Genomic DNA, 27,795 nt, shown 5'->3' on the forward strand with positions numbered 1-27,795 from the left:
TCCACCTTTTTAAGGAAAGTGTTACTTGTCTTAAAAAGGGTGGCCCCACACAGGAACTTCTCCCTATTTCCACCTAAAAACCCTGGAAAATGGCAGTGTTTGCAGGTGGAAATATGGAGAGGTTCCTGTGTGGGGCCACCCTTTTTAGGGCGAGTAACACTTGCCAAGAAGGGAATTAATAAACGAGAGTAGCTCCCTCCAGGACTGGACGCCGAGGACAGCTGTTGTTAAGAGGGGGAGTTTGTGGTTGCCCAGTACAGGATTTGCTCCCCTGTACCCTAGCTGCCCTTTCTGGCAGATTCCATCCTGTGACCCCTGGGCCCTCCCTCACCTATGTTATGTATACATGACCACCAGTGCCTATGTTATATAATGTATTGTACATATGATGTGGTAACCAGGGAAGGTACCAGTGACCATGTGACCTACAGGGAGACGTATGGGACTCCTCAGAGTCTCCCCCATATAAGCCCTGGTGGAGCCTCTGCTCGCTCCCTCCTGCTTAGCTGAGTTGCAGTAAGGTCAAGTCCTGTAAGAGTGTGTCTGGAGTCAAGAGGAGGCCTAAAGTCTACCACGTAGCAACGGACCCACAAGTCCAGTACCCCCCCAGGTCCAAGTCAAAACGTGCTAAGCTACAAACGGGTATAGTCAGTCTCAGTCAAGTCAGTCCAAGTTAATCTGTATCAAGTCAGCATGGCCATGCATCAAATTGTCCAAGTCCACTATAAGTCCCAGCAAGCCCTGTGGTCTCTGAAGTCACTGGTCACCTCTGGGCCTAGCCAAGCTGTATAGACTGTCTGACTCAGTAAAGCTGCCGTTTTTCTGTAACTTGGCGTCTGAGTCATTATTTGCCCCATGCCTAGCCCAGGATCCAGCGGCCTACCTTTGGGTGGTGAAGCAGTTAAACCACACTCTGGCGTCACAAACACAAGGGGTTAATTCCATCTGCCCATGGGGTAATTCCATCTGCCCTCATCACACTTAGTTCTTGGGATTGGCAGTAGTCTTAACTTCAAACCCCCCGTGATCACAACATTAAGACATGTCCGGTGATAACACTATAAGATGGAAATACCATGTAAACAAAGCCATTGTACATTTGGTCATACCACATATGTTCTAAAATCTTTCAATTTTATGCCAATAAAGAAAAGAAATGCAAAGAAAAATGAATTTTGTCTAATATTTTATTAGAATTATTCCCGTTGGTAATCTACACATAGTATTTATACATAGTGGTAATTTACTGTATCTTGAGAGATAATTATTACAGAATATTTGACTTAAGTTCATTAAACACACATACAGGTAAGGAAACTAATAGTAAATCAATTTATCATAGCAATTCTTTCCTGTTCAACAATCAATAACAGAGCTAAAGGATAAACAGGAAGGTTCCTGCAAGGACTGAAAGAGTTGTTGCCAAGCTTGCCACCTTGGAGTATGCTCCTGAAAAAAAATATAAAAAAGTTATAAAGTACTCTAAAAATCTTATATTTTTTTAAACCAGTGTCTGTCTCTATGGAATAAATTATTCATTAATCATGCAATTGGTATTAGGAAGAATGTTCTGTAAATCACATAGCATTACATTCTAAGGCTATATGACACTAAGAAGACACTATGCAGTAGTGTAAGTGTAGCATAGGAATGCCAGTGTCATATTATATAGTTCCCATTAGGAATACCAATATAGTATAATACATAATCAGTTATTGCATGGCTTGTCTATTAAAGGGGTACTCCGCCCCTAGATATCTTTTTTTTTAGACATCCCCTTTTTAAAGGGGAACTCCGCCCCTGGCATCTTATCCCCTATCCAAAGGATAGGGGATAAGATGTTAGATGGCCACGGTCCCACTGCTGGGGACCCCGGGGATCGCCGCTGCGGCACCCCGCCATCATTACTGCACCTTTGAGTAAGAACAAGCGCATATCCAACAGTTCACAAGACTCTATAATGCAGGACGGTGGACCACCCAAAGACATTCTTCTCAAAATAATAAACCACACAATGTTTGAAATTTTTTTACAAAAACTAATTCAATATGTGTGTAAGTGTCTCCAAAAGATCAGATCACCAAAGGACTTTTTTCGCCCAAAATGATGAAGCAGAGTTAATCCCTGTCAGTATTTTCATTAAAAAATCACACGCAACAAGTGTTCCATTGTGTAACAATTAGCATTCTGGAAAATTCTATTTTATTACTGATAAAATTATCAGTAAATAAAAATAAAAAAAACACTACCCAAGAGTGTTTGATTACCCCATACATTGCACCAGGAGCAGTCAAGAGTAGGCCTCAGCAGTACCCAAAAGGCTTTAATAACCCCCTACCTTTGCATGATCAATTGCGAGATCGAGCAATATCAGGTGTGTTATGCCCTCTGATTTCCGGGGCCGCAGGCGCGCTCCACTGAACGGATTAGCGTGTCTCTATCTTTCAACGACCGATGCTGGTAACCTGCTAACTCCGGGAAAGCAGGTGGTCTCCCCAGGGCATGTTTGGCTCCAGAATTTCCACTACTGCCACACCACGCTGACTGCCAACCGTGCTACCACCTTGCTGACTCAAGGGCAACCTACAACTCTCTTCTCCTGATGATGAACCCCCTTCTCCTGAGATCGAGCAATAACAGGTGTGTTATGCCCTCAGATGTCCGGGGCCGCAGGCGCGCTCCACTGAACGGATTAGGGTGTGTCCATCTTTTTTTGTAGCACCCGCAATCCAAAAATTTTAAATTCACAGACCCAGGCCCCACCTCTGCGGCATCAGGAACCCATTTATTGCCTGAAGGACACAGCCTGGAGTTGGCTGATGCACCAGTACACACAGGGCTTCACAATCCGCCCCAAAATCAACAAAATTGTATATTTTTTTTTTTTAATTTACAACTTTATGTAAGCACAAGCACATATCCAACATATCAGAAGACTCTATAAGGCAGGACTGTGGACCACCCAAAGACTTTCTACTCAAAAATAATGAACCACACAATTGTTGAATAAAAAAAAAAAATGAAATCCTAGACCCAGGAACCACCTCAGCTGCATCAGTAACCCATAGATTGCCTGAAAGACACAGCCTGGAGTTGGCTGATGCACGAGAACACACCCGGGCTTCACAATCCACCCCCAAAAAAACACAATTTTTTTGAAATTATCTGACAAAATACCTTTTGTTTTTTAAAAAACAAGCGCATATACAGCAGTTCAGAAGACTCTATAATGCAGGACGGTGGACCACCAAAAGACATTCTTCACAAAAATAATAAACCACACAATGTTTGAAATTTGGTGAAAAAAATTATTACATGTGTGTAAGCGCATCTGTCTCCAAAAAATCAGATGACATAAGGATTCTAATCGCCAAAAATGATTAAGCAGAGTTAATCCCTTTCCATCTATTTATTAATTTTTTTCATTAAAAAAATCCATTGTGTAACGGTTAGCATTCTGCAAAATTCAATTTTATAACTGCTAAAATTACCAGTAAATTTAACAATAACACTACCCAAGAGTGTTTAATTACCCCATACATTGCACCAGGAGCAGTCAGGAGTAGGCCTCAGCAGTACCCAAGAGGCTTTAATAACCCCTAACCTTGCCCGATCAATTGCGAGATCGAGCAATAACAGGTGTGTTATGGCCTCAGATGTCCTGGGCCGCACTTGCGCTACACTGAACGGATTAGCGTGTCTCTATCTTTCAAGGACAGGTGCGTGTTGCAAGCTGAAACCAGTTCGTGATAGGAATCTGTGATTGCAATTATTTAACCTTAAAACGAGGAATTACCAGTAAGCGAGGGTCATAAGCTGGCGTTGATTAAGTCCCTGCCCTTTGTACACATCGCCCGTCTCTATAAGCGATTGGATTAGTTAGAGAGTTGGTTAGTGAGGTCCTCGGATCGGCCCAGGCGGGGTAGGAGAAGGCCCTGGCAGAGCACAGAGAATTTAACGATCATTGTTGAAATTTGCATTAAGCATGTATTTAGCTACTGCTAAACATCCAAAAATGTAGGGCCCAAGGCCAGAGGCACCAGGGAGGCAAGTAGTTCCTGAAAGACACAGAATGAGTCTGGAGCATGCATTTGCAGTACCCAAGAGGTTTTCATAAGCCATTACATTTAAAGATCAATGTTTACATTTGCATTAAGTATGTATTTAGCTACTGCTAAACTTCAAAAAATTATAGGCCCAAGGCCTGAGGCACCAGGGAGGCAAGTAGTTTGTGAAAGACACAGAATGAGTCTGAAGCAGTCATTCGCAGTACCCAAGAGGGTTTCATAACCCCTTACATTTAAAGATCAATGTTGACATTTGCATTAAGCATGTATTTAGCTATTGCTATACTTCAATAAATTATAGGCCCAAGGCTAGAAGCATCAGTTTTCCCCATATTAGGAGCATAGTTGTCCCCCAGTTAAGGCAGCATAGATGTCCCCCAGATTAGGAGCATAGTTGTCCCCCATATTAGGCCGCATAGATGTAATCCAGATTAGGCAGCATAGATGTAACCCAGATTAGGCAGCATAGATGTCCATCAGATTAGGAGCATAGTTGTTCCCCAAATTAGGCAGCATAGATGTCACCCAGATTAGGCAGCATAAATGTTCCCCAGATTAGGAGTATACTTGTCCCCCAGAGTAGGCAGCATAGATGTCCCACAGATTAGGAGCATACTTGTCCCCCAGATTAGGCATTATAGATGTTCACCAGATTAGGAGCATAGTTGTCCCCCAGATTAGGAGCATAGCTGTCCCCAAGATAAGGAACATAGTTGTCCCCCAGATTAGGCAGCATAGATGTCACCCAGAATAGGCAGCATAGATGTCCCCCAGATTAGGCAGCATAGATGTCCCCCAGATTAGGCAGCATAGATGTCCCCCAGATTAGGCAGCATAGTTGTCCCCCAATCAGCGCGGGTGGTCAGAGCCAATCAAAGGGCCGTATGTGGCAATCGGGCCATACAATGCCCAGGTCTGCCCCAGAGGGTTTCATAACCAACCACAATAGAGAAAATTTTGTTGTAGGAGCATGGTCAATCTACGCAGACCATATGTCATTGGTGGCTGAAAATCCTGGCTGATCCATTCCTGATTCATCTTGACAAACGTCAGTCTCTCCACATTTTTAGTGGACAGACGAGTTCACCTTGGGGTGACTATGGCCCCGGCCGCACTAAACACAGAAGTCCAGCGGATCTTCAACGGTTGTTGGCAGGGTCATTTCGAGGTAAGCCACCACCTGCTGGTTCAGGTCCTGCTCCATGTCCACCTGCTGCTGATGAGTAGCTTCACTATGCGGCTGAAGGAAGCTACTCATCAGCGACTGTAGACTCAGGCTGCTGCTGATTGAGCCGGTACTGCTCCTGCCACTCCTCCCCTCCCCAGCAGCCGTGGCAGTGGAAGGTGAGCGCAGAGGGCCCCCTCGAGTCAGATCTGCGAGTGGATGGACCATGTGGCTGATAGGCATCGGCCAACCGACTACATAGAAGCTCCCTGAAGTAGGTCAGTTTGTCCTCCCTCTCAGTGGGTGTAAAAAAGGCCCCCATTCTGGGCCGGTAGCGAGGGTCTAATAAGGTGGAGATCCAGAAGTCATCGCGCTGATGAATTTTGACAATTAGGGGGTCACTACGCAAGCAACTCAGCATGCATCGTGCCATTTGTGACAGTGACTCGCTGAGACTACCTGCCTCCATCTCCACTGCATACTGCCACGGTGTGTCTGGGTCCTCTGTCTCGCCTCCCTCGTAATAACCCTTCAGCTCCTCTGGCTGCTCCTACTCCTCCTCTCCTGTCCAATGACCAGAAACACTGGCCATCTCATCCACCCTAAACTGTGCCCCGCTCTGCCCCTCATCATCCTCCTCCAGTTCATCCCCCACAGGACTCATGTAGCCTTCTGATGTAGGCGCAACGTCTCCATTGCCGTGACCAGCCATGTTTTCAATCATTTTTTCGAGTAAATGTAGGAGTGGAATTACGTCGTTCATGGCGTAAATCGAGCGACTAACAAAAAATGTGGCTTCCTCAAAGGGCCTCAGCAAACGGCAGGTGTCACGTATGAGCTGCCACTCATTCACATTGAAGTTACACAGGGGAGTACTCCTATCTGCTTGTATCATCAAAAAATCTGTGATGGCTTTTCTTTGTTCGTGTAGTCTGTCCAATATATGGAGGGTGGAATTCCAACGTTTGGCAACATTACAAATGAGACTATGTTGTCGGATACCGTTCTGACGCTGCAGCTCAAGGAAAGTGTGCTTGGCGGTGTACGAGTGGCTGAAGTGCATGCACAGTTTCCTTGCCATTGTCAGGACGTCTTGCAAATGGGGTGAAGACTTGATGAACTTCTTGACAACCAGATTCAACACGTGTGCCATGCAGGGCGAATGGTTCATACTTCCTTGTGGCAGCGCGGCCACAATGTTCTTCCCATTGTCGGTCACCATGGTTCCCATTTCCAGATTTCGTGGAGTAAGCCATGCTCGGATTTCTTCCCTAATGAACTTTAGCAGTTCTTCCCCTGTGTGACTCCGTTCGCCAAGGCAAACCATGTGAAGGACGGCTTGACGCCGCTGTGCCCTACACACGTGGTACGATGAAGGGCCACCGAGATTTGGACGTGCAGTGGAGGCCGAGGACACGGGGGAGGAGGAGGAGGCGCACACTGTAAAAGGACCAACTGCCTGAGAGCCAGAGCGTGGAGGAGGAAGCGGTGTGACCTGTCCAAGTTGCTGTTGTGGCTGTGCAGGAACAACATTTACCCAGTGGGCCGTAAAAGACATGTATTGTCCCTGCCCGTAGTTACAACTCCACATGTCGGCGCTGCCGTGCACTTTTGAACACACCGACAGGCTCAAGGACTGGCCCACCTTCTCTTGTACAAACTTATGCAGGGCTGGTACTGCCTTCTTCACAAAGAAATGACAGCTTGGGACTCTCCACCTCGGCTTGGCACAAGCCATCAATTCCCTGAAAGCTGCAGAGTCCACCAGTTGGAAAGGGAGGGACTGCAACACCAGCAACTTGGACTTGAGCACATTCAACTTCTGTGGTGGAGCCTTGGCTTGATGACGGAGGGAGCGGATGGCCACTGGGTGATGCGGCAGGCTGGACCACTAACTCGGAGCCACGGTTATCCCAGGCCGCTTTATGGTGGCGAATCATGTGTTGACGCAGGGCCGTGGTGCCGAGATTGGGACCCTGGCCACGCTTCACTTTATGCCGACAGATTTTGCATGTAACTACGCTAAGGTCCTCCGGATTCTTTATGAAGAACAACCACACCACAGAGTAGCTGATTTTCCCACCCGCAGTCCGCACTATTTCACTGCTATTGGCGCCGTCTCCAGGAACCTCCCTGAATGGTAGCTTGCCGCGAAGCAGGTGGTCTCCCCCTGGCACGTTTGGCTCCTGAATTTCCACTACTGCCACCACCACACTGATTGCCAACCGTGCTACTGCCTTGCTGCCTCATAGACAAAGAGCAAATCTCTTCTCCTGATGATGATGAAGCCCCGGCTTCTGCACCCGGCTCCCAATTGTGATCGGCTTAATCATCATCAAAAGATGTGTGCACGTCACTGATGTCCTCCTCGTGTTCCACAACAGTGTCTGCCTCAGGACCCTGAACAATTGAAACACCGCCTCCCACGTCACTCTCCGCATCACTACTTGCCCGCCTTGCGGAGCAAGCGACGCATGTCTCCTCACATTCTTGGCTGCCCATTAGCTGCTGACTGTCCTCTATTGGATCGTCCTCAGTAAATAGTGGAGCTGAACCCAAAGCATGAGATACTTCTTTGGTAGAGGGAACAGCATAGGACAAAGGCAATGGGATTATGGGGACTGCTCCCGACTGGGGTTGTCAGATTTCGCTTGTGATGATGGGGATGAGTGTGCAAACCAATTGACAAGGAGAGATGGGTCGACGACACGACCGCTGGGTGTTAACGGGAGCTCAGGCCTATTGCTGCGACTCCTGCTGCCACTAGCCCCAAGTCTGCTGCCAACTCTGCCTGACGTATGTAGGCTTCTGCCCCTTCTCTGTGCACGTCCTGGCACTTCCCCGCCTGACATACTTAGTGCGTTTATGAGGGTATAGAACAGCAGCAGGCGATTACCCACGGCTGTCCTTTCAAAGTATATAGGTCCTAGACAGAATAACAGTTACTAAATAGTACACTCCTTTGTTGTATGTATGCCCTTTGCAATGATGAGCGCACTGGTATGAGTATTTCTATGCAGAAAAAACACTTATTTTTTAAATACACCAGCAGGTGTATACTAATGTGTGGAATAGCACTGAATTTAGCACAGAGACAGAATAACAGGTAGTAAATAGTACTCTACTTGGTTGTATGTATGCCCTTTGCAATGATGAGCGCACTGCTAAGCGTATTTATACGCAGAAAAAAAATCTTTTTTTGTTGTATACACCAGCCAGTGTATACTAATGTGTGGAATAGCACTGAATTCAGCACCGAGACAGAAATACAGGTACTAAATAGTACACTACTTGGTTGTATGTATGCCCTTTGCAATGATGAGCGCACTGTTAAGCGTATTTGTATGCAGGAAAAACTTTTGTTTCCTTTCATACACCGGCAGGTGTATAACGTGTGGTATAACACTGAATTTAGCACAGAGACAGAAAAAAAGGTAGTATATGGTACGTTATTTGCTTGTATGTAGGCCCTTTGCATTGATAAGGCCACTGTTAAGCGTATTTTTACGCAGGAAAACCTTTTTTTTCTTTAATACATCGGCAGGTGTATAACATGTGGTATAACACTGAGTTTAGCACAGAGACAGAAAAAAAGGTAGTATATGGTACGCTATTTGCTTGTATGTAGGCCCTTTGCAATGATAAGGCCACTGAAAAAGCGTATTTGTACGCAGGAAAAACTTTATTTTCTTTAATACACTGGCAGGTGTATAACGTGTGGTATAACACTGAATTTAGCACAGAGACAGAGTAACAGGTGAAAATGGTAAAAAGGCACTAAAGTCCACACTAATATGACTTATTTCTGAACAGCAGCAGGACCCAAAAGTGCAGCACCAAAAAAAAAAAAAAAAATCCAGGGATTAAACTCTAAATTGCACTCTGTCACACAATTCTGAGCATCAGAAGATTTGTGGAGAAAAAAAAACTCAATAGAGCTGAAAAATGAGGAGATAAGATGCTTCAGAATGTTCAGGCAGCTTGGAGATCTGTATGAGGCAGCTGACAGCTATCTGCCCCTCTCTGCTGCAATGCTCAATAACGTGAATAGGAGGTTTAGCTATCAATGATCCTTCTCAGTGTTACAGCAAAGTACTCTGCACTCCTGCCTTTCCCTAATGCTGATGGGACTAGCAGTTGCAGTGTAACGCTGTGGTATGAGCTATTCACACACACGCAGTCCCGTCCTCTCTATCTTAGTGCATAGATGAAATGAAGAGAGGCAAGATGGCCCCCGATTATATAGGGGCTGTGACATCACAGGGGTCAGTGAACACTGATAGGCTGCATCTCACATGTAGTTCAGGGTCAGCCCGCCTACCTTCATTCCCACCGCTGTTTCCCGCCCTCCCATAATCCCCTGCCCAATGTACTCACATGTGGATCCGCCATCTTAGCTCTCCAATAGCCTGGAACGCTGTAAAATGGAGTTTAATGAAGCGATTTGTGCCATAGAATCGCGGCGATATTCATATTCGTTGCAAATCGAATTTTTCATGAAATTCGTAACGAATTCGGGTTCGTCAACTTCGATTCGCTCATCTCTACTGACTATGATCAGGTCTGTGTTGGTCATAGGAGTGATTGGCGTCTATGCCTGTCCATGCACAGACATGATTGCAGCTAAAATTGTATCTGTGCCACGGAGGCACAAATTGTGATGTGAATGTGGCCTTACCTAATTCTAATATTTCCATATCCCTGCACCTTTCAACTATATATGTCATGGAGAAGAAAAAAAAAAGATGCTTTAAAGTAAAAGGCTGCTCAAGATTTTAGAGAAAGGGACTGCAAAGAACAAGTAGGATGTTTGCCTAGGATATTGGATATTGGGATAAGATATTGCTTACTAGGTCCGCGCTTCTCTTCTATGATGTCAGAACAGACCTAGACAGATTGTATCCTGCTCCCACCACCTACAAAAGTACTAGGTCTACTCCACAATATAGATAGTAGTTGTTGGCTGTATATGATTATAGGGAACACCATAGCTGTTACTTATATAGGTATCTGTTTCTCCTTGTCATGCCCCCTCCCATAGACTTGCATTGAGGGGGCGTGGCCGTGACATCACGAGCAGGGCGTGACCGTGACAACACAAACCTCTGCCCTGCATCGCCAGTCATCCGGCACAGAGCGAAGTTCGCTCCGTGCACTGGATGTCTGGGGTACTGCAGCGGAGATCATGGGGGTCTCCAGCAGCGGGACCTCTGCAATCAGACATCTTATCCCCTATCCTTTGGACAGGTGATGAGATCTCTAGGGGCAGAGTACCCTTTAAGTCTCTATCAGAGGACACATCGGAACCTAGCAAAAAAATTACACTGAGGGTGGCAACCCTGCCTAATGCTCTTCAGTTAAGACGGATACCAACTCAATGACTAATAATTGTCTAATTTGCTACATTGAATATTTTCCCTGTGAAGACTTTTTTTTTTGGCAGTGACACAGACGACAGAGAATATGTCCTTACCTCCTCCGATGCTGGGTGTGCTAGCAGAGAAATCAGCTGTAAAAACAAAGAACACAGAGAAAATAAACTAGTGTCATTTTTACCAGACCAGATATTTGAGACCCCACTAAAGGTAAGAACAAGTGGTCTACAGCAATGGGTGTAGATTCAAAGGTAGCAAGGAAAGCAACTGCTATTGTGCCCAAAAACTACTGTAAATGGTCTCCCATTTTAGAGGTAACTATGGATGATGACAGTGGGAGCCTCATAACAAAATGGTTGTTTGTGCATACATACATTCCTTTTATGACCATCACTTTTACAACCTCAAATGTAATTTTGTATAATTTTGTAATACATCTTTATAAAGAAAAATATGCATGGGACTCTCTGCTGTTACCATTGTCTGCGTCGGGAATTGCAGGACTGCTCATGCCCTGCACTCCTTATGGTAATTAAAAATCTTTCTAATGTGCATTGTTTTTTTTTTTTTTTTAAATGAAGTTTTCTATATTTTACAGTATTTGTGTTTAATAAAGCTGCCACTAGGTGTCTCCCTACTTGTCCAGAGCACATTCCCCCCCCCCCCCCACAATCTCTTGCACAGACTTTGGACTCATTCTGGCCTCGCAGAAGTCCAAAATCAGGAAATGCAGTCTGGAGTGCTGAGAAGGGTGTGTGCAGCCATAACAAGATCATGACAGGAACTCTTTAAAGGAAAACTCTCAGCTTGCTCCCCCCGCACTAACCAGCGGTACTGGCCGGTAGTGCGGGGGACACTGATCAGTTTGATGCTTACCATGCCCGGATCCGCTCGGCCGTAATCTTCTATTACTAACTGGCACTCTGACGTCAGCGTTTCTGGCCGCAGCACTGCCCAGCTCATCAATATTTCTCCCCTCCCTCCACCTCTCCCTCTTCTACCTGCTCTGTAATGAAGAGAGAGGGGAGGAATATTGATGAGCTGGGCGGCACTGCGGCCAGAAACGCAGATGTCAGAGTGCCAGTTAGTGAACAGCGCGGCGGATCCGGGTACGGTAGGCATCAAACTGATCAGCATCCCCCGCATTACCAGTCAGTACCGCTGGTTAGTGTGGGGGGAGCAAGCTGACAGTTTTCCTTTAAATGAAGCAGCAGTGCATATGCTCGAATGCTGTTTTGTTAAAACTAAGGGTCCCTCATTTTTTAGAACAGTGGGGTCCTAATGGTTGGAACCCCACCAATAAGACACTTATTATCTATGTAGTGGAAACATGCTAAGCTTTCATTATATGAAATCCCCTTTAAATAAAAAAAGTAAAATATAACCAAAATGTACAAACCTTGTCTTTTTATAGGGCCCAAAATCAAAGTGGTATCACTTTTCACACTGTCAGTAGAGGTCATAGCCCTTACTCCAGTGCAGGTCTGAAAGTAAAAGGATTTCAAGTAAGTGAATACTGCAATACTGTAAAATAAATGTTACCATACTCTTTAAGACAAAAGCTTAATACTATCATGTCCATATGAGATCACAGTGCAGGCTTGCTCTGACAGTCAATATGCTACTGGAGTTTTTTCCCCTGTATTATTATGACCAGTGGTGGTCCAAGGAGGCAAACCCCCACCAACTTCAGTCATCCCCCCTCCCATAGACTTGCATTGAGGGGGTGGGGAGTGACGTCACACGGGGGCGGAGTTGTGACATTCCGATACTCCGTCCCCGTGGTCGAGAGCCTCCAGCGCTTCCGGCAGTACTTATAGAGGGGTGCTGTATACTAGATTGCGGGAGTCCCCAGCAGCAGGACCCCCGCGATCAGACATTTTATCCCCTATTCTTTGGATAGGGGATAAGATGTCTTGGGGCCAGAGTACCCCTTTAATACAGAGAGCACATAACACAAAGCCTGGCATGGTTTCATGAGCAAAAGACAAGGTACCCAAATGCTGGGTTGTCCTCTTCTTTACTAGTTCTGCTGTTGTTCCATTTGGATAGGAAATACCCGCTCAGTTGCTGATAATAATTGACAACATAGAGATCAGCCACTGAATGGGCATTTCCTTTCCACACAGAAAGACAGTGGAGCCTTGTCCACATACTAAAAAAAAAGGCTGTGCCCAGAAAACCCCTTTAACATTTAATGAAACATATTAAACTATTGTAAAATGTGAGAATTGCATTGCCAGATTTTCTCTCATTTTTATTTCAGTTTTATGCTAAGTGATGTATGAACCGTATAGCAGTCTCATGTAATTTGAGACTAGACTCACCGGTGTGCAGACGCTAGTACAAATATGGATGCTGCAGTACAGATAGACAACATTTGCATCCTTTACATATCCAAAGAGCTGTACAGAAAATTGTCCATTCACAGACCCTCCGTTTTGTATCACATTAATGGTGGAATCTTGCTTGCTGGGACAACTATAAGAAAAGAACATAAAACCCTTTGTCAGTAATCACATATAAGAGCAGGGTTGGATCTGGTACCCAGAGTACCATAGGCAGCCTTTCTTCGGACAGTGCCCAGTGCATTACATTCTTTTGTTGCCTCATCTTCCCCCTCAGTATGACATCCTGTTATATAGTGTACAAATTGGGCTGACTTTAGGGTGGGGCTTATTTTTAATGGAGCCTCCTGAACAGCTTCACTGCTCAAAAAAATAAAGGGGACACTAAGATAACACTTCCTAGATCTGAATGAATGAAATAATCAAATGAAATACTTTCGTCTTTACATAGTTGAATGTGCTGACAACAAAATCACACAAAAATTATCAATGGAAATCAAATTTATCAACCCATGGAGGTCTGGATATGGAGTCACACTCAAAATCAAAATGGAAAACCACACTGATCCAACTTTGATGTAATGTCCTTAAAACAAGTCAAAATGAGGCTCAGTAGTGTGTGTGGCCTCCACGTGCCCGTATGACCGCCCTACAATGCCTGGGCATGCTCAAGATGAGGTGGCGGATGGTCTCCTGAGGGATGTCCTCCCGGACCTGGACTAAAGCATTCGCCAACTCCTGGACAGTCTGTGGTGCAATGTGGCCTTGGTGGATGGAGCGAGACATGATGTCCCAGATGTGGTCTGTGGTCACCACCTGCAGAACCACTCCTTTATTGGGGGTGTCTTGCTAATTGCCTATAATTTCCACCTGTTGTCTGTTCCATTTGCACAACAGTATGTGAAATTGATTGTCAATCAGTGTTGCTTCCTTAATGGACAGTGTGATTTCACAGAAGTGTGATTGACTTGGAGTTACTTTGTGTTATTTAAGTGTTCCCTTTATTTTTTAGAGCAGTGTACTGTACATGATTGTGGTCTATAACTCCTTGTTTGCCTTGATTTGGGCAAGATTTCTGTAAAATCCCTGTAAAGATGAAGTGATTTTGCATACATTTCATCATACTGCATTCTGAGTGTGGCCCTATAGCTGTTTGAGCTGCACCGAGCCTAAAGACAAACTTACAAAGAAGGCAAACTTACATTGTATCTGCAAGGACTTTCCTGATGATTGCAGGTCCATGCAGATACAGTGTACAAGGAGTTAAAAGGGGAAAACATTGGAGAAGGGGCATAGGAAGCAATATATGTGAAAGAGGTGACCTTTTTCTGCGACATGGGTCGGAGATTGAAGATCGCCGTGTTGTGCTCTGTGAACCCTGGTGAATCTTATTGTTGCGACCACCAAATTGACATGGCCAAAAAACCATTCTGAATAGATAATATCCAACATAGGAATGAACACCAGGCACTGCAAGGGTTAAAGCAACTAGGTAGATTCAGCTGTTATAGCCACTAGGAATGGTAGCGGTCATGAATACAGGTCTTGGGGGTGCTCAGTGTCCATTGCAAACATGTACAAAGTAACCAATAGTAGAAACAAAGAAGACACGACAACTCACCAGGTAGACGACTGTAAAACTGTGATTTATTCCAGCATTGGAGCAAAAATCACATCAAATGAGACTCGCTAGCGTGCAGATTGGGGAGAGTGGAGCAGGTGCGTGGACAAGGCAACGTCTGTTTCACGTCAGATGACGCTTCTTCCGGCCTAGGCCGGAAGAAGCGTCATCTGACGTGAAACGGACGTTGCCTTGTCCACGCACCTGCTCCACTTTCCCCCATCTCCGCGCTAGCGAGTCTCATTTGATGTGATTTTTGCTCCAATGCTGGAATAAATCACAGTTTTACAGTAGTCTACCTGGTGAATTGCCCTGTCTTCTTTGTTTCTACTATTGGCTACATTCTGAATAGAATGATCACATTTGTCAGGTCGTAGTCACAGCCACAACTCAACCCCATTTACTCACATTAGCTCAGATGCAGCACAATTCAGGGAGCGCAGCATGGTGATCTTATTTAAAGGGGTTATCCAGGGAAAAACTTTTTTGTATGTATCAACTGGCTCCAGAAAGTTAAACGGATTTGTAAATTACTTCTATTAAAAATCTTAATCCTTTCAGTACTTATGAGCTTCTGAAGTTAAGGTTGTTCTTTTATGTGCTCTCTGATTACACGTGTCTCGGGAACCGCCCAGTTTAGAAGCAAATCCTCATAGCAAACTTCTTCTAAACTGGGCGGTTCCTGAGGCACGTGTCATCAGAGAGCACTTAGACAGAAAAGAACAACCTTAACTTCAGAAGCTCATAAGTACTGAAAGGATTAAGAATTTTTAAAGAAGTCATTTACAAATCTGTTTAACTTTGTGGAGCCAGTTGATATATAAAAAAAAGTTTTTCCTGGATAACCCCTTTAATTTTGGCTAGGGCTACACTTACTCTAAAACTGGCCCTGTGACAAAAATCCATACGATTGTGAATGTTTATAAATGCCATTCGCTATGGTGCCCAAATAACACTTCCATTCCATGCACTATAACAGTACTACAGTTCAACCACTACCACACGCTGCGAAAATGATAGATTGAACAATACCTAGCCACTATACAATAAAAGTAAAAAGTTCTCAAACAGTGTTCAAATAACACTGACATACAGTGACTAAATAACCGCTCCATCTGTGAAGTAATCTAATAATTCTATTGTTATATTATATACTGCTATACAGTTCATAGTATGAATTGTAGGGGGTCATCCTTGGTTGTCTGGTCATCTGTGGCAGGAGAGGCCCCATTTGTAGCTAATAGAGATGAGCGAACGTACAGTAAATTCGATTCGTCACGAACTTCTCTGCTCGGCAGTTGATGACTTATCCTGCGTAAATTAGCTCAGCCTTCAGGTGCTCCGGTGGGCTGGAAAAGGTGGATACATTCCTAGGAAAGAGTCTCCTAGGACTGTATCCACCTTTTCCAGCCCACCGGAGCACCTGAAAGCTGAACTAATTTATGCAGGAAAAGCCATCAACTGCCGAGCCAAGAAGTTTGTGACGAATCGAATTTACTGTAAGTTCGCTCATCTCTAGTAGCTAACTCTGGAAATTGTTGGATACCCTGGATATAAGACATTGCAGAAAATAGGTTCTATATATTAATGAGATACATACCTATTCTTAATTATGTCGTATTTTGTTGAGGTGTTGGAAGCCGCAGCATAACAATCTGTTATATGTACAGCATACTGAGAAACATCTCCGGTTTTCAGACTGACTCCAATAAACACATTGGTTGTGGATGTCAGTATAACCTCAGTGCCCTCATAGGGTAACTTGTAGGATGAGTCTTTATAAAGAGCCATGGTTACTTTTAGCGTTCCGGCACCTTCCATTTCCACGGAGGCTGAGCTGTAATGATAAGTAAAGTCTTTGTAATGATGCTAGAATATTCTTTTGGCAACAATGGCATAAAAGAACATTCCTGGATCCTAATGCAAAATCTGTAACCGAATCCCCAATTACCATGTATGCTTCAGGCTGGTATTCCCAAAAAAATGTTTGTGAATAAAACACCATACTCACAGCATGGCATTTTTTTCAGGCCAAAAATGCTGTGGACAGATGTTAGCTGGGAGTCAATAGGAAAATGTGAAACCTATTTTAGGCTTAGTGCGATTTTAACGCAATAGCAGCATGTTGGGGTTATGGTGTTTTTTAGACTTGAAAAACGCAATGTAGAATTTCAATGTGGCATTTTCCTCCTCCTCATTCCCTCAATAGAAATCCTCGAGTCACATGTTGAATGAATAACATGGGGCAGTTTTTTTGTGATTTTTTTTTTTCAGGTTAAAACTAATGTAACACAAAAAATTCTGTGAAATTCCAGCCTTATATGTGGCACATGACTCACTGAGCCACCACAGTTTTCTCTGCACCAACTATTGTTACAGTCTGTATGGCTAAAGCTAAATAATGATCTATGGGTTGTACAAAACATATCGAAAGAACTAAAAAAAAAAATAAAAATGGTCCAGCGTGAGGATTCTAAATACAAGTAATTACAGGTGAGTCTCACACATGTTATTTGTCTGTTAATCCATTGTGTGAAAGAGCAAAACAGGAGAAACAAAAGAAAAAAATCATTAACATAGGGGGAGATTCATCAAAACCAGTGTAGAGTGGTGCAGTTGACCATAGCAACCAATCAGATTGTTTCTTTCATTTTTAACAAGGCCTTTGGAAAATGAAAGAAGCAATCTGATTGGTTGCTATGGGCAACTAGGCAACCTTTACTCTGCACAGGTATTGATAAAAATCCCATATAGTGCATTCTGATTAGGCTAGGTTTCCACTTGTTTTTTGTTGTTGGCATAAACACCAATAAAAATGCTCATTCGGACGCATGGCGTTTTTTTTGTGAAAAAACGTTGCGGTCAGATGTTAGCTGCAAGTCAACAGGGAACTGCAAAATGTCATATCCATTCGGCGTTTTTCAGTTTGGCTTTTTTTTTTTTAAAATCCTTTTGGCGTTTTCAAGCTATTTTTGGCTCCTTGGCAGTTTTTCAACAACGACCACTTGTTGAGACTTTGGCTTTTTTAAGGAAAATCTTGGCGTTTTCCTCCCATAGAAGTCTATGGGAATGAAAAAAACACCAAGAAAAACGCCATGTGGGCTTTAACTTTGTCGTTTTTGCCGGCATTTTTTATTCTTTTTAGGACTTTAGCGATCCAAAAAAGTGATGGAGATACCTTTTTTTAAATAAAATTTTGTGGGGTAACAAAAAAATAATAATAATAAAAAAGATACAGTAGTGATGGAAAAAATTGTATTTAATGAAATGTATCTTTTTCATAACCAAATTTTAATTAATTTTTAAACAGGGATCAATTTATGTGTGCGGACAAGGGACTAAAAATGTAGCCGACAATAATAAAAATGTAGTGTGTGTGTTTTTCCCTTTTTTTTTTTTTTTTTAACATATTTTAGGTAGTACTACTTCTCCGAGCATGGAACACACTGTTTCATGATGGGAGTAGTAGTACATGTACTAATTGACAGATCATTCTGTATCATTTATTGTCCCCTACATTGCTGTATATATACACATATTCATATTTCCCGCAGAGACCTGTGATTGGCCAGATGGTTCCAGCCAATCACAACTCTGTGAGAAATATGAATAGGTGAATATACACGTCAGTGCAGGGGACAATAGAAGAGTGTCCGCCCGCATCTATACATTATACAGGACAATCGCTTCGGGTGTCAGAAGTGACACTCGCTGCGATCTGTCTATTAATGCAGGTACTACAGCTCCAAGCATGGAGCAGAGTGTGCTCCATGTTTGGATTAGTAGTACCTGCAGTTAAGGACAGATCACAGTGAGTGTCACTCCTGACACCCAATGCGATCATCCTATTGTCACGATGCCGGCTGGCAGGTAGTGGATCCTCTGTGCCAGAGAGGGATTGGCGTGGACCGTGCTAGTGGATCGGTTCTAAGTCACTACTGGTTTTCACCAGAGCCCGCCGCAAAGCGGGATGGTCTTGCTGCGGCGGTAGTGACCAGGTCGTATCCACTAGCAACGGCTCAACCTCTCTGGCTGCTGAAGATAGGCGCGGTACAAGGGAGTAGACAGAAGCAAGGTCGGACGTAGCAGAAGGTCGGGGCAGGCAGCAAGGATCGTAGTCAGGGGCAACGGCAGGAGGTCTGGAACACAGGCTAGGAACACACAAGGAAACGCTTTCACTGGCACGATGGCAACAAGATCCGGCAAGGAAGTGCAGGGGAAGTGAGGTGATATAGGGAAGTGCACAGGTGATCACACTAATTGGAACCACTGCGCCAATCAGCGGCGCAGTGGCCCTTTAAATCGCAAAGACCCGGCGCGCGCGCGCCCTAGGGAGCGGGGCCGCGCGCGCCGGGACAGGACAGACGGAGAGCGAGTCAGGTACGGGAGCCGGGGTGCGCATCGCGAGCGGGCGCTACCCGCATCGCGAATCGCATCCCGGCTGGAGGCGGTATCGCAGCGCCCCGGGTCAGTGGATCTGACCGGAGCGCTGCAGTGAGGAGAGTGTAGCGAGCGCTCCGGGGAGGAGCGGGGACCCGGAGCGCTCGGCGTAACAGTACCCCCCCCTTGGGTCTCCCCCTCTTCTTAGAGCCTGAGAACCTGAGGAGCAGACTTTTGTCTAGGATATTGTCCTCAGGTTCCCAGGATCTCTCTTCTGGACCACAACCCTCCCAGTCCACTAAGAAAAAGGTTTTCCCTCTGACCTTTTTGGATGCCAGAATTTCTTTGACGGAGAAGATGTCCGAGGAGCCGGAAACAGGAGTGGGAGGCACAGATTTGGGAGAGAAACGGTTGATGATAAGTGGTTTAAGAAGAGAAACGTGAAAGGCATTAGGAATACGAAGAGAAGGAGGAAGAAGAAGTTTGTAAGAGACAGGATTAATCTGGCACAAAATTTTGAAAGGACCAAGATAGCGTGGTCCCAACTTGTAGCTAGGGACACGGAAGCGGACATATTTAGCGGAGAGCCATACCTTGTCTCCAGGGGAAAAAATGGGAGGAGCTCTTCTTTTCTTATCCGCGAACTTCTTCATGCGTGATGAAGCCTGTAAGAGAGAATTTTGGGTCTCTCTCCATATGATGGAAAGATCACGAGAAATTTCATCCACAGCGGGCAGACCAGAGGGCAAGGGGGTAGGGAGGGGGGGAAGAGGGTGACGGCCGTACACCACGAAAAATGGGGATTTGGAGGAAGATTCAGAGACTCTGAAATTATACGAGAATTCGGCCCAAGGTAGAAGATCTGCCCAGTCATCCTGGCGGGAGGAAACAAAATGTCGTAAATAATCACCCAAGACCTGGTTAATTCTTTCTACTTGTCCATTGGATTGAGGATGATATGCAGAAGAAAAATTTAATTTAATCTTGAGTTGTTTACAGAGAGCCCTCCAGAATTTAGACACGAATTGGACGCCTCTATCCGAGACGATCTGCGTAGGCAACCCGTGAAGACGAAAAATGTGTACAAAAAATTGTTTAGCCAACTGAGGCGCTGAAGGAAGACCAGGAAGAGGGATGAAATGTGCCATTTTGGAGAATCGATCAACGACCACCCAAATAACAGTGTTGCCACGGGAAGGGGGTAAGTCAGTAATAAAATCCATACCAATCAGAGACCAAGGCTGTTCGGGGACAGGCAGAGGATGAAGAAAACCAGCGGGCTTCTGGCGAGGAGTCTTATCCCGGGCACAGATAGTGCAGGCTCGCACAAAGTCCACAACATCCGTCTCTAGAGTCGGCCACCAATAGAAGCGAGAGATGAGTTGCACAGATTTCTTGATGCCCGCATGACCTGCGAGATGGGAGGAGTGACCCCATTTGAGGATTCCGAGGCGTTGGCGTGGAGAAACAAAGGTCTTTCCTGGAGGAGTTTGCCTGATGGAGGCTGGAGAAGTGGAAATCAGGCAGTCAGGAGGAATGATGTGTTGCGGAGAGAGTTCAACTTCAGAAGCATCCGAGGAACGAGAGAGAGCATCGGCCCTAATGTTCTTATCGGCAGGCCGAAAGTGAATTTCAAAATGAAATCGGGCAAAGAACAGAGACCACCTGGCCTGGCGAGGATTCAGCCGTTGGGCAGACTGGAGGTAGGAGAGGTTCTTGTGATCGGTGTAAATAATAACTGGAAATCTTGATCCCTCCAGCAGATGCCTCCATTCCTCAAGTGCTAATTTAATGGCTAGAAGCTCTCGATCCCCGATGGAGTAGTTCCTCTCCGCCGGAGAGAAGGTCCTAGAAAAAAAACCACAAGTAACAGCATGCCCGGAAGAATTTTTTTGCAGAAGGACAGCTCCAGCTCCCACTGAGGAGGCATCAACCTCCAATAGGAAGGGTTTAGATGGGTCAGGTCTGGAGAGCACGGGAGCCGAAGAAAAGGCAGACTTGAGCCGTTTAAAGGCGTCTTCCGCTTGAGGAGGCCAAGACTTGGGATCGGCATTTTTTTTGGTTAAAGCCACGATAGGAGCCACAACGGTCGAAAAATGTGGAATAAATTGCCTGTAATAATTGGCGAACCCCAAAAAACGTTGGATAGCACGGAGTCCGGAGGGGCGTGGCCAATCTAAGACGGCAGAGAGTTTGTCTGGATCCATTTGTAGTCCCTGGCCAGAGACCAAGTATCCTAGGAAAGGAAGAGATTGGCATTCAAACAGACAATTCTCTATTTTGGCATAGAGTTGATTGTCACGAAGTCTCTGAAGAACCATACGGACATGCTGGCGGTGTTCTTCTAGATTGGCAGAAAAAATCAGGATATCGTCCAGATATACAACAACACAGGAGTATAAGAGATCACGAAAAATTTCATTAACAAAGTCTTGGAAGACGGCAGGGGCGTTGCACAGGCCAAAGGGCATGACCAGATACTCAAAGTGTCCATCTCTGGTGTTAAATGCCGTTTTCCATTCATCCCCCTCTCTGATGCGGATGAGATTATAAGCACCTCTTAAGTCCAGTTTGGTAAAGATGTGGGCACCTTGGAGGCGATCAAAGAGTTCAGAGATGAGGGGTAGGGGGTAGCGGTTCTTAACCGTGATTTTATTAAGACCGTGATAGTCAATGCAAGGACGTAGAGAGCCATCTTTTTTGGACACAAAGAAAAATCCGGCTCCGGCAGGAGAGGAGGATTTACGGATAAAGCCCTTTTTTAAATTTTCCTGGACGTATTCAGACATGGCAAGAGTCTCTGGGGCGGACAGAGGATAAATTCTGCCCCGGGGTGGAGTAGTGCCCGGGAGGAGGTCGATAGGACAATCATAAGGCCTGTGAGGAGGTAGAGTCTCAGCTTGTTTTTTGCAAAAAACATCCGCAAAGTCCATATAGGCCTTAGGGAGACCGGTTACAGGAGGAACCACAGAGTCACGGCAAGGGTTACTGGGAACCGGTTTTAGGCAGTCCTTGGAACAAGAGGGCCCCCAACTCTTGATCTCCCCAGTGGACCAATCCAGGGTTGGGGAATGAAGTTGAAGCCAGGGAAGTCCAAGGAGAATTTCAGAAGTGCAATTGGGGAGGACCAAAAGTTCAATCCTCTCGTGATGAGATCCGATGCACATTAGAAGGGGCTCCGTGCGGAAACGTATGGTACAGTCCAATCTTTCATTGTTTACACAATTGATGTAGAGGGGTCTGGCGAGACTGGTCACCGGGATGTTGAACCTGTTGACGAGAGAGGCCAAAATAAAATTTCCTGCAGATCCGGAGTCCAAGAAGGCCATAGTAGAGAAGGAGAAGGCAGAGGCAGATATCCGCACAGGCACAGTAAGACGTGGAGAAGCAGAGTAGACATCAAGGACTGTCTCACCTTTGTGCGGAGTCAGCGTACGTCTTTCCAGGCGGGGAGGACGGATAGGACAATCCTTCAGGAAGTGTTCGGTACTAGCACAGTACAGGCAGAGATTCTCCATGCGGCGTCGTGTCCTCTCTTGAGGTGTCAGGCGAGACCGGTCGACCTGCATAGCCTCCACGGCGGGAGGCACAGGAACAGATTGCAGGGGACCAGAGGAGAGAGGAGCCGGGGAGAAGAAACGCCTCGTGCGAACAGAGTCCATATCCTGGCGGAGCTCCTGACGCCTTTCGGAAAAACGCATGTCAATGCGAGTGGCTAGGTGAATGAGTTCATGTAGATTAGCAGGGATTTCTCGTGCGGCCAGAACATCTTTAATGTTGCTGGATAGGCCTTTTTTAAAGGTCGCGCAGAGGGCCTCATTATTCCAGGATAATTCTGAAGCAAGAGTACGTAATTGTACGGCATACTCGCCAACGGAAGAATTACCCTGGACCAGGTTCAACAGGGCAGTCTCAGCAGAAGAGGCTCGGGCAGGTTCCTCAAAGACACTTCGAATTTCCGAGAAGAAGGAGTGTACAGAGGCAGTGACGGGGTCATTGCGGTCCCAGAGCGGTGTGGCCCAAGACAGGGCTTTTCCAGACAGAAGGCTGACTACGAAAGCCACCTTAGACCTTTCAGTGGGAAACTGGTCCGACATCATCTCCAAGTGCAGTGAACATTGGGAAAGAAAGCCACGGCAAAACTTAGAGTCCCCATCAAATTTATCCGGCAAGGATAGTCGTAGTCCAGAAGCGGCCACTCGCTGCGGAGGAGGTGCAGGAGCTGGCGGAGGAGATGATTGCTGAAGCTGTGGTAGTAACTGCTGTAGCATAACGGTCAGTTGAGACAGCTGTTGGCCTTGTTGCGCTATCTGTTGTGACTGCTGGGCGACCACCGTGGTGAGGTCAGCGACAACTGGCAGAGGAACTTCAGCGGGATCCATGGCCGGATCTACTGTCACTATGCCGGCTGGCAGGTAGTGGATCCTCTGTGCCAGAGAGGGATTGGCGTGGACCGTGCTAGTGGATCGGTTCTAAGTCACTACTGGTTTTCACCAGAGCCCGCCGCAAAGCGGGATGGTCTTGCTGCGGCGGTAGTGACCAGGTCGTATCCACTAGCAACGGCTCAACCTCTCTGGCTGCTGAAGATAGGCGCGGTACAAGGGAGTAGACAGAAGCAAGGTCGGACGTAGCAGAAGGTCGGGGCAGGCAGCAAGGATCGTAGTCAGGGGCAACGGCAGGAGGTCTGGAACACAGGCTAGGAACACACAAGGAAACGCTTTCACTGGGACGATGGCAACAAGATCCGGCAAGGAAGTGCAGGGGAAGTGAGGTGATATAGGGAAGTGCACAGGTGATCACACTAATTGGAACCACTGCGCCAATCAGCGGCGCAGTGGCCCTTTAAATCGCAAAGACCCGGCGCGCGCGCGCCCTAGGGAGCGGGGCCGCGCGCGCCGGGACAGGACAGACGGAGAGCGAGTCAGGTACGGGAGCCGGGGTGCGCATCGCGAGCGGGCGCTACCCGCATCGCGAATCGCATCCCGGCTGGAGGCGGTATCGCAGCGCCCCGGGTCAGTGGATCTGACCGGAGCGCTGCAGTGAGGAGAGTGTAGCGAGCGCTCCGGGGAGGAGCGGGGACCCGGAGCGCTCGGCGTAACACCTATCTATTGCAGAGATGCGGAGAGGCTCTGTACAGTGCTCGCATCTCTGCACTATACTCCGGCTGGCCAGTGACATAAATAGAACATCACTGATTCATATTTCCCATTTGAAGAGCGGGGATTGGCTGCAACCATCTGGGCGGAAAATATGAATGAGTGAGTTAAATATCTATTCACATAATTGGCCGGAGTACAGAGCAGAGATGCGAGTGCTGTATAGAGTCGCTCTGCATCTCTGCAATAGATACAGACGATCTTTCTATTAGTACAGGTACTAATATTCCCATCATGGAAGAGTATTTGTTCACTATAAATTTTGCTATAAAAAAATTCATAAAATACATTTTGCCCATCCCTACCTTTTTTTTTTTAATTATTATTATTATTATTTTTTTTTTGGTACCCAACACATTTTTTAAAAAACCCCAAAGGGGCCAAAAATGCAATTTCCACTCAAAGGCAAAACCGCCAGAAAATGCCAGAAAAACTGCCAAAAGGTAGGATAAACATGTGGCAGTGTTCTGGCTCTTTTGCTGGCATTTTTTTTAAGTGTAAAAAAAACTAAGAAAAAACAAGTGGAAACCTAGCCTTAGTGTAAACAATGGTCTACAGATAAAACACACACACTAAAGGTTAGCTTAGCTCTGTAGCTGTGGTTTACTCATATGAAACTTGTTCTAAATAGGCCACACAAGCAATTTGTGGTATACAACCAAATATAGCACGTGATTTATACAATGAAAGTTATGTATTTAGAAAGCTAACCTATAGGTCACAAGGCGCGTATCCCAGGGTATTTATCGCTGCGGATGGGCCAACAGCAGTCACAGAGGGACTGCAGAGCGAGCTTCCGGCTGCGGCCGGGTAGCTCTGTGTGTCCACTCGTTGCAGAAGATTTCTACTGACACTAGGAGCGGATACACTAGTATTTTAAGACATGTCTTTCATAGTGTGGTAATAAAAAGGTGCAGTGCAGGGCAGATGTTGTAACCCTGGGGGCAGATGTTATTAACCCCTTCTTGCCAGGGCGTGATTAAGGGCCAAGTTATGGACAACAATAGCTTTACTGAGGGTAGACAGATGATACAGTCTATGCAGTACAGCCAATATCCCAAGGAGGTGACCAGTGACACAGGGGACCTCGCAGGCTTGCAGGGACTTGCAGTATGTAGAGACCCTTTAGTGCAGGCCACAGTGACTATATAGAAGACTTGACTTGACTGACTTGACAATTGACATGAAGATGACTTTGAGCTTACTTGAGCTGACTTTGTGGCTGCAGACTTTAGGCTTGAGGCCCCCAATGCTCTGGACACACTCTGAGATGTCTTGACCTAACTGGACCTTAGGAGCAAGATCTAAAAGTTCCAAGAGGAAGATTGCAGCCCCTTCCCTGGTTTTTGTAGGGGAGCTTAGCAAGATTCCCATAGGTCACTTGGGGGGGGGGGTCACCTGGTCACTAGTGCCTCCTGGGTAACAAGCACATGGTATAATATTTAAAACAACAGTACACTAGTAATACAAACATATATACAATAGGCATAAAAAGAAAAACAGAGGGCACAGTCACTGAAAAAGTGAATCTATAATAGCAGTTTCCAATAATGCCCATTGGCCGTAGCTAAAATATACTACTGATGAGGTGCTAAGTCGTAAGGAAAGACAAAGCTAGAATCCAATATATAGAGAAGAGTATGCTGGCACTCACCATCCTTGTAGTAGGTAGATTCACGGATCCTCCATGTGGAAGGGAGACAATGAATGCGAGCGCTCAGAGGCTAACAGCCGTTTTCGCACACAGCCCTGTGCTTCTTCCAGCCTCCTTGGACTGCAAGCGTACTCTTCTCTATATAATATATACAACAGGGGTTATACTGTAATGGGGGCCCTGGAAACATGGAGGGTTTCTGCCTGACAGGGCAGGAGAAATGTATGGGGATACTCCATCCCGTACTGGGCGACCACAAAAGTTTTATTGCTGCCCATGACTAAGCTACGGTAGGGAAGCGAAACACATCAGGCTTTTGCCGTACTGGATGTTATTCATTTGTTTATTTTGACTTGAAGAAATAAAATATTTGGCTTTTATAAAGTATCCTCTTGCTGCACTTCTCATTTTGCTTTTCTGGTACATGGTTGAGTGGCTCCCCACCCAACTGTACAAGTGAGGAAAAGTGCTATAGGTGTGCTGGCTACATCAGAGCAATTGTGAGAACTTTTATTCAGATTGAGAAAGTGCATGAAACATTATATTTCATGTGGCAGTAGGTATACATGAATATGTATGTGTCACAGTGTCTATTTGTGTGAGGCGCATTTTGTATATGTGTATGTGTGTGTCACAGTGTGTATATGTATGTTTCACAATTTGTGTGTGTGTTGCATGTACTATGAAAGTGTGCACAATGGGGGGAATTTATCATTATGTGTCTATTGTAGACACAGTTCTACCCCTTTACACTCTTGTCCATTGTACACTCTTGCTCAGAATTTACTAAGGCTGTACACTCCTTGATAAATCTTGTGAAAATATAGAAACGCCCCCACCCCCCCTCGCTCTACCGTACACTCCTTCTCTACCTCACAGGAAAAGGGGATGTAGGGATTTTGAGGGACATGTATCAATAATGGTGTAGCAATGTGTGATTTTATGTATGTTTTTTTGCGCTTAATGGTGCGTTTTTGCACCAGATTTATCATTTGTCGCAAACCACTTGTTAAATTTGGCGCAATTGATGCACCTATAAAATGCGCAGAATCCTGCCCCAGAATTCCAGGCAACATTTTCTGGCTGTGTTGTAGCAGCTGAAACTTGTTAATTCTCCACTTGGATTTTGCCCTGCTTCACAAAGGTAAATCTAACACAGGTAGTTCCTTCTTCTAACTTAAAATTCTGTTCCTAGGCTTGATAAATGTTTAACTTTAGCCATGACTAAATGTTGCTTTTTCAACTCGCTAGCTTCACAAACTTAAATCTAACCCAGTTAGTTCCTTTTTCCAACTTAAAAATCTGTTCCTAGGGTTGATAAATGTTTGACTGGGATAAATGTTTCTTTTTACCTTAGCTAAACATAATTTTAGTTTTTTTTTTTTTTTGCTTTGTGGTCCTTTTAAACAAGCTCTTTTTTTTCTTTACATGGGTTAAGGTTTTTGTTTTGTTTGTGAACTTGAAAACAGCCACGTACTAAGACATTGGTAAGCCACTTTGTTTGGCCTGTGTTCTACCTTATAATGTTGTTTAGCTACTTTCTGTGTCACTTTTTTCTTGGTGCAAGTTTGCCACATAACGGGCATGATTGCGCCCGAAAATGTGCCAAAACAAAAGTCGCAAATGATGAATTTCATACCAAGGCCTGATTGTAACTGAAATCACGACTATTAAAGTGAAATCAGTGATTTTGTTCTAAACCATTTGGCGCAAACATTTGTCGCAAAAAATGACATAAAGGAAAAATTGCGACAAATCACAGAGGGGTGAGAAAGGCAATGAAGGCCTTAGTAAGGGCGATAGAAGTAGCACAACATACGATAAAAGAAGCCCTGAGCAACAGGAAGAGGATCTTACTGTGCCCAAAGTGGGCGAGGGAGCAACCTAGAACATCCAGAATACAGGAAGATCGGAAACATATTGCCAAAAACAAAAGACATCAAAAAGAGGGAATAAAAATAAGAGAGGAGAAGGGAAAGCAGAAAAAACAATAGACAAAGAGATTCACAAGCATAGGGCAATAGGAAAG

General features: G+C 45.3%; 1 protein-coding gene across 1 annotated transcript in view; it reads right to left on the minus strand.

Moving 5' to 3' along the window:
• Positions 1–1,206: 1,206 nt before the first annotated feature.
• Positions 1,207–27,795, minus strand: part of LOC130285311 (uromodulin-like) — a 60,173-nt gene continuing 33,584 nt past the window's right edge. Inside the window, exons 9-13 of the mRNA XM_056536667.1 lie at positions 16,177–16,413; positions 12,935–13,088; positions 12,007–12,091; positions 10,706–10,741; positions 1,207–1,449 (exon numbers count right to left, since the gene is read on the minus strand). Of these exons, the coding sequence (XP_056392642.1) occupies positions 1,376–1,449; positions 10,706–10,741; positions 12,007–12,091; positions 12,935–13,088; positions 16,177–16,413 (586 nt within the window). The 3' untranslated portion in view covers positions 1,207–1,375. The remainder of the gene's footprint in view (positions 1,450–10,705; positions 10,742–12,006; positions 12,092–12,934; positions 13,089–16,176; positions 16,414–27,795) is intronic.

Source organism: Hyla sarda, chromosome 8, assembly GCF_029499605.1.
Source record: "Hyla sarda isolate aHylSar1 chromosome 8, aHylSar1.hap1, whole genome shotgun sequence".
NCBI classification, from domain to species: Eukaryota; Metazoa; Chordata; class Amphibia; order Anura; family Hylidae; genus Hyla; species Hyla sarda.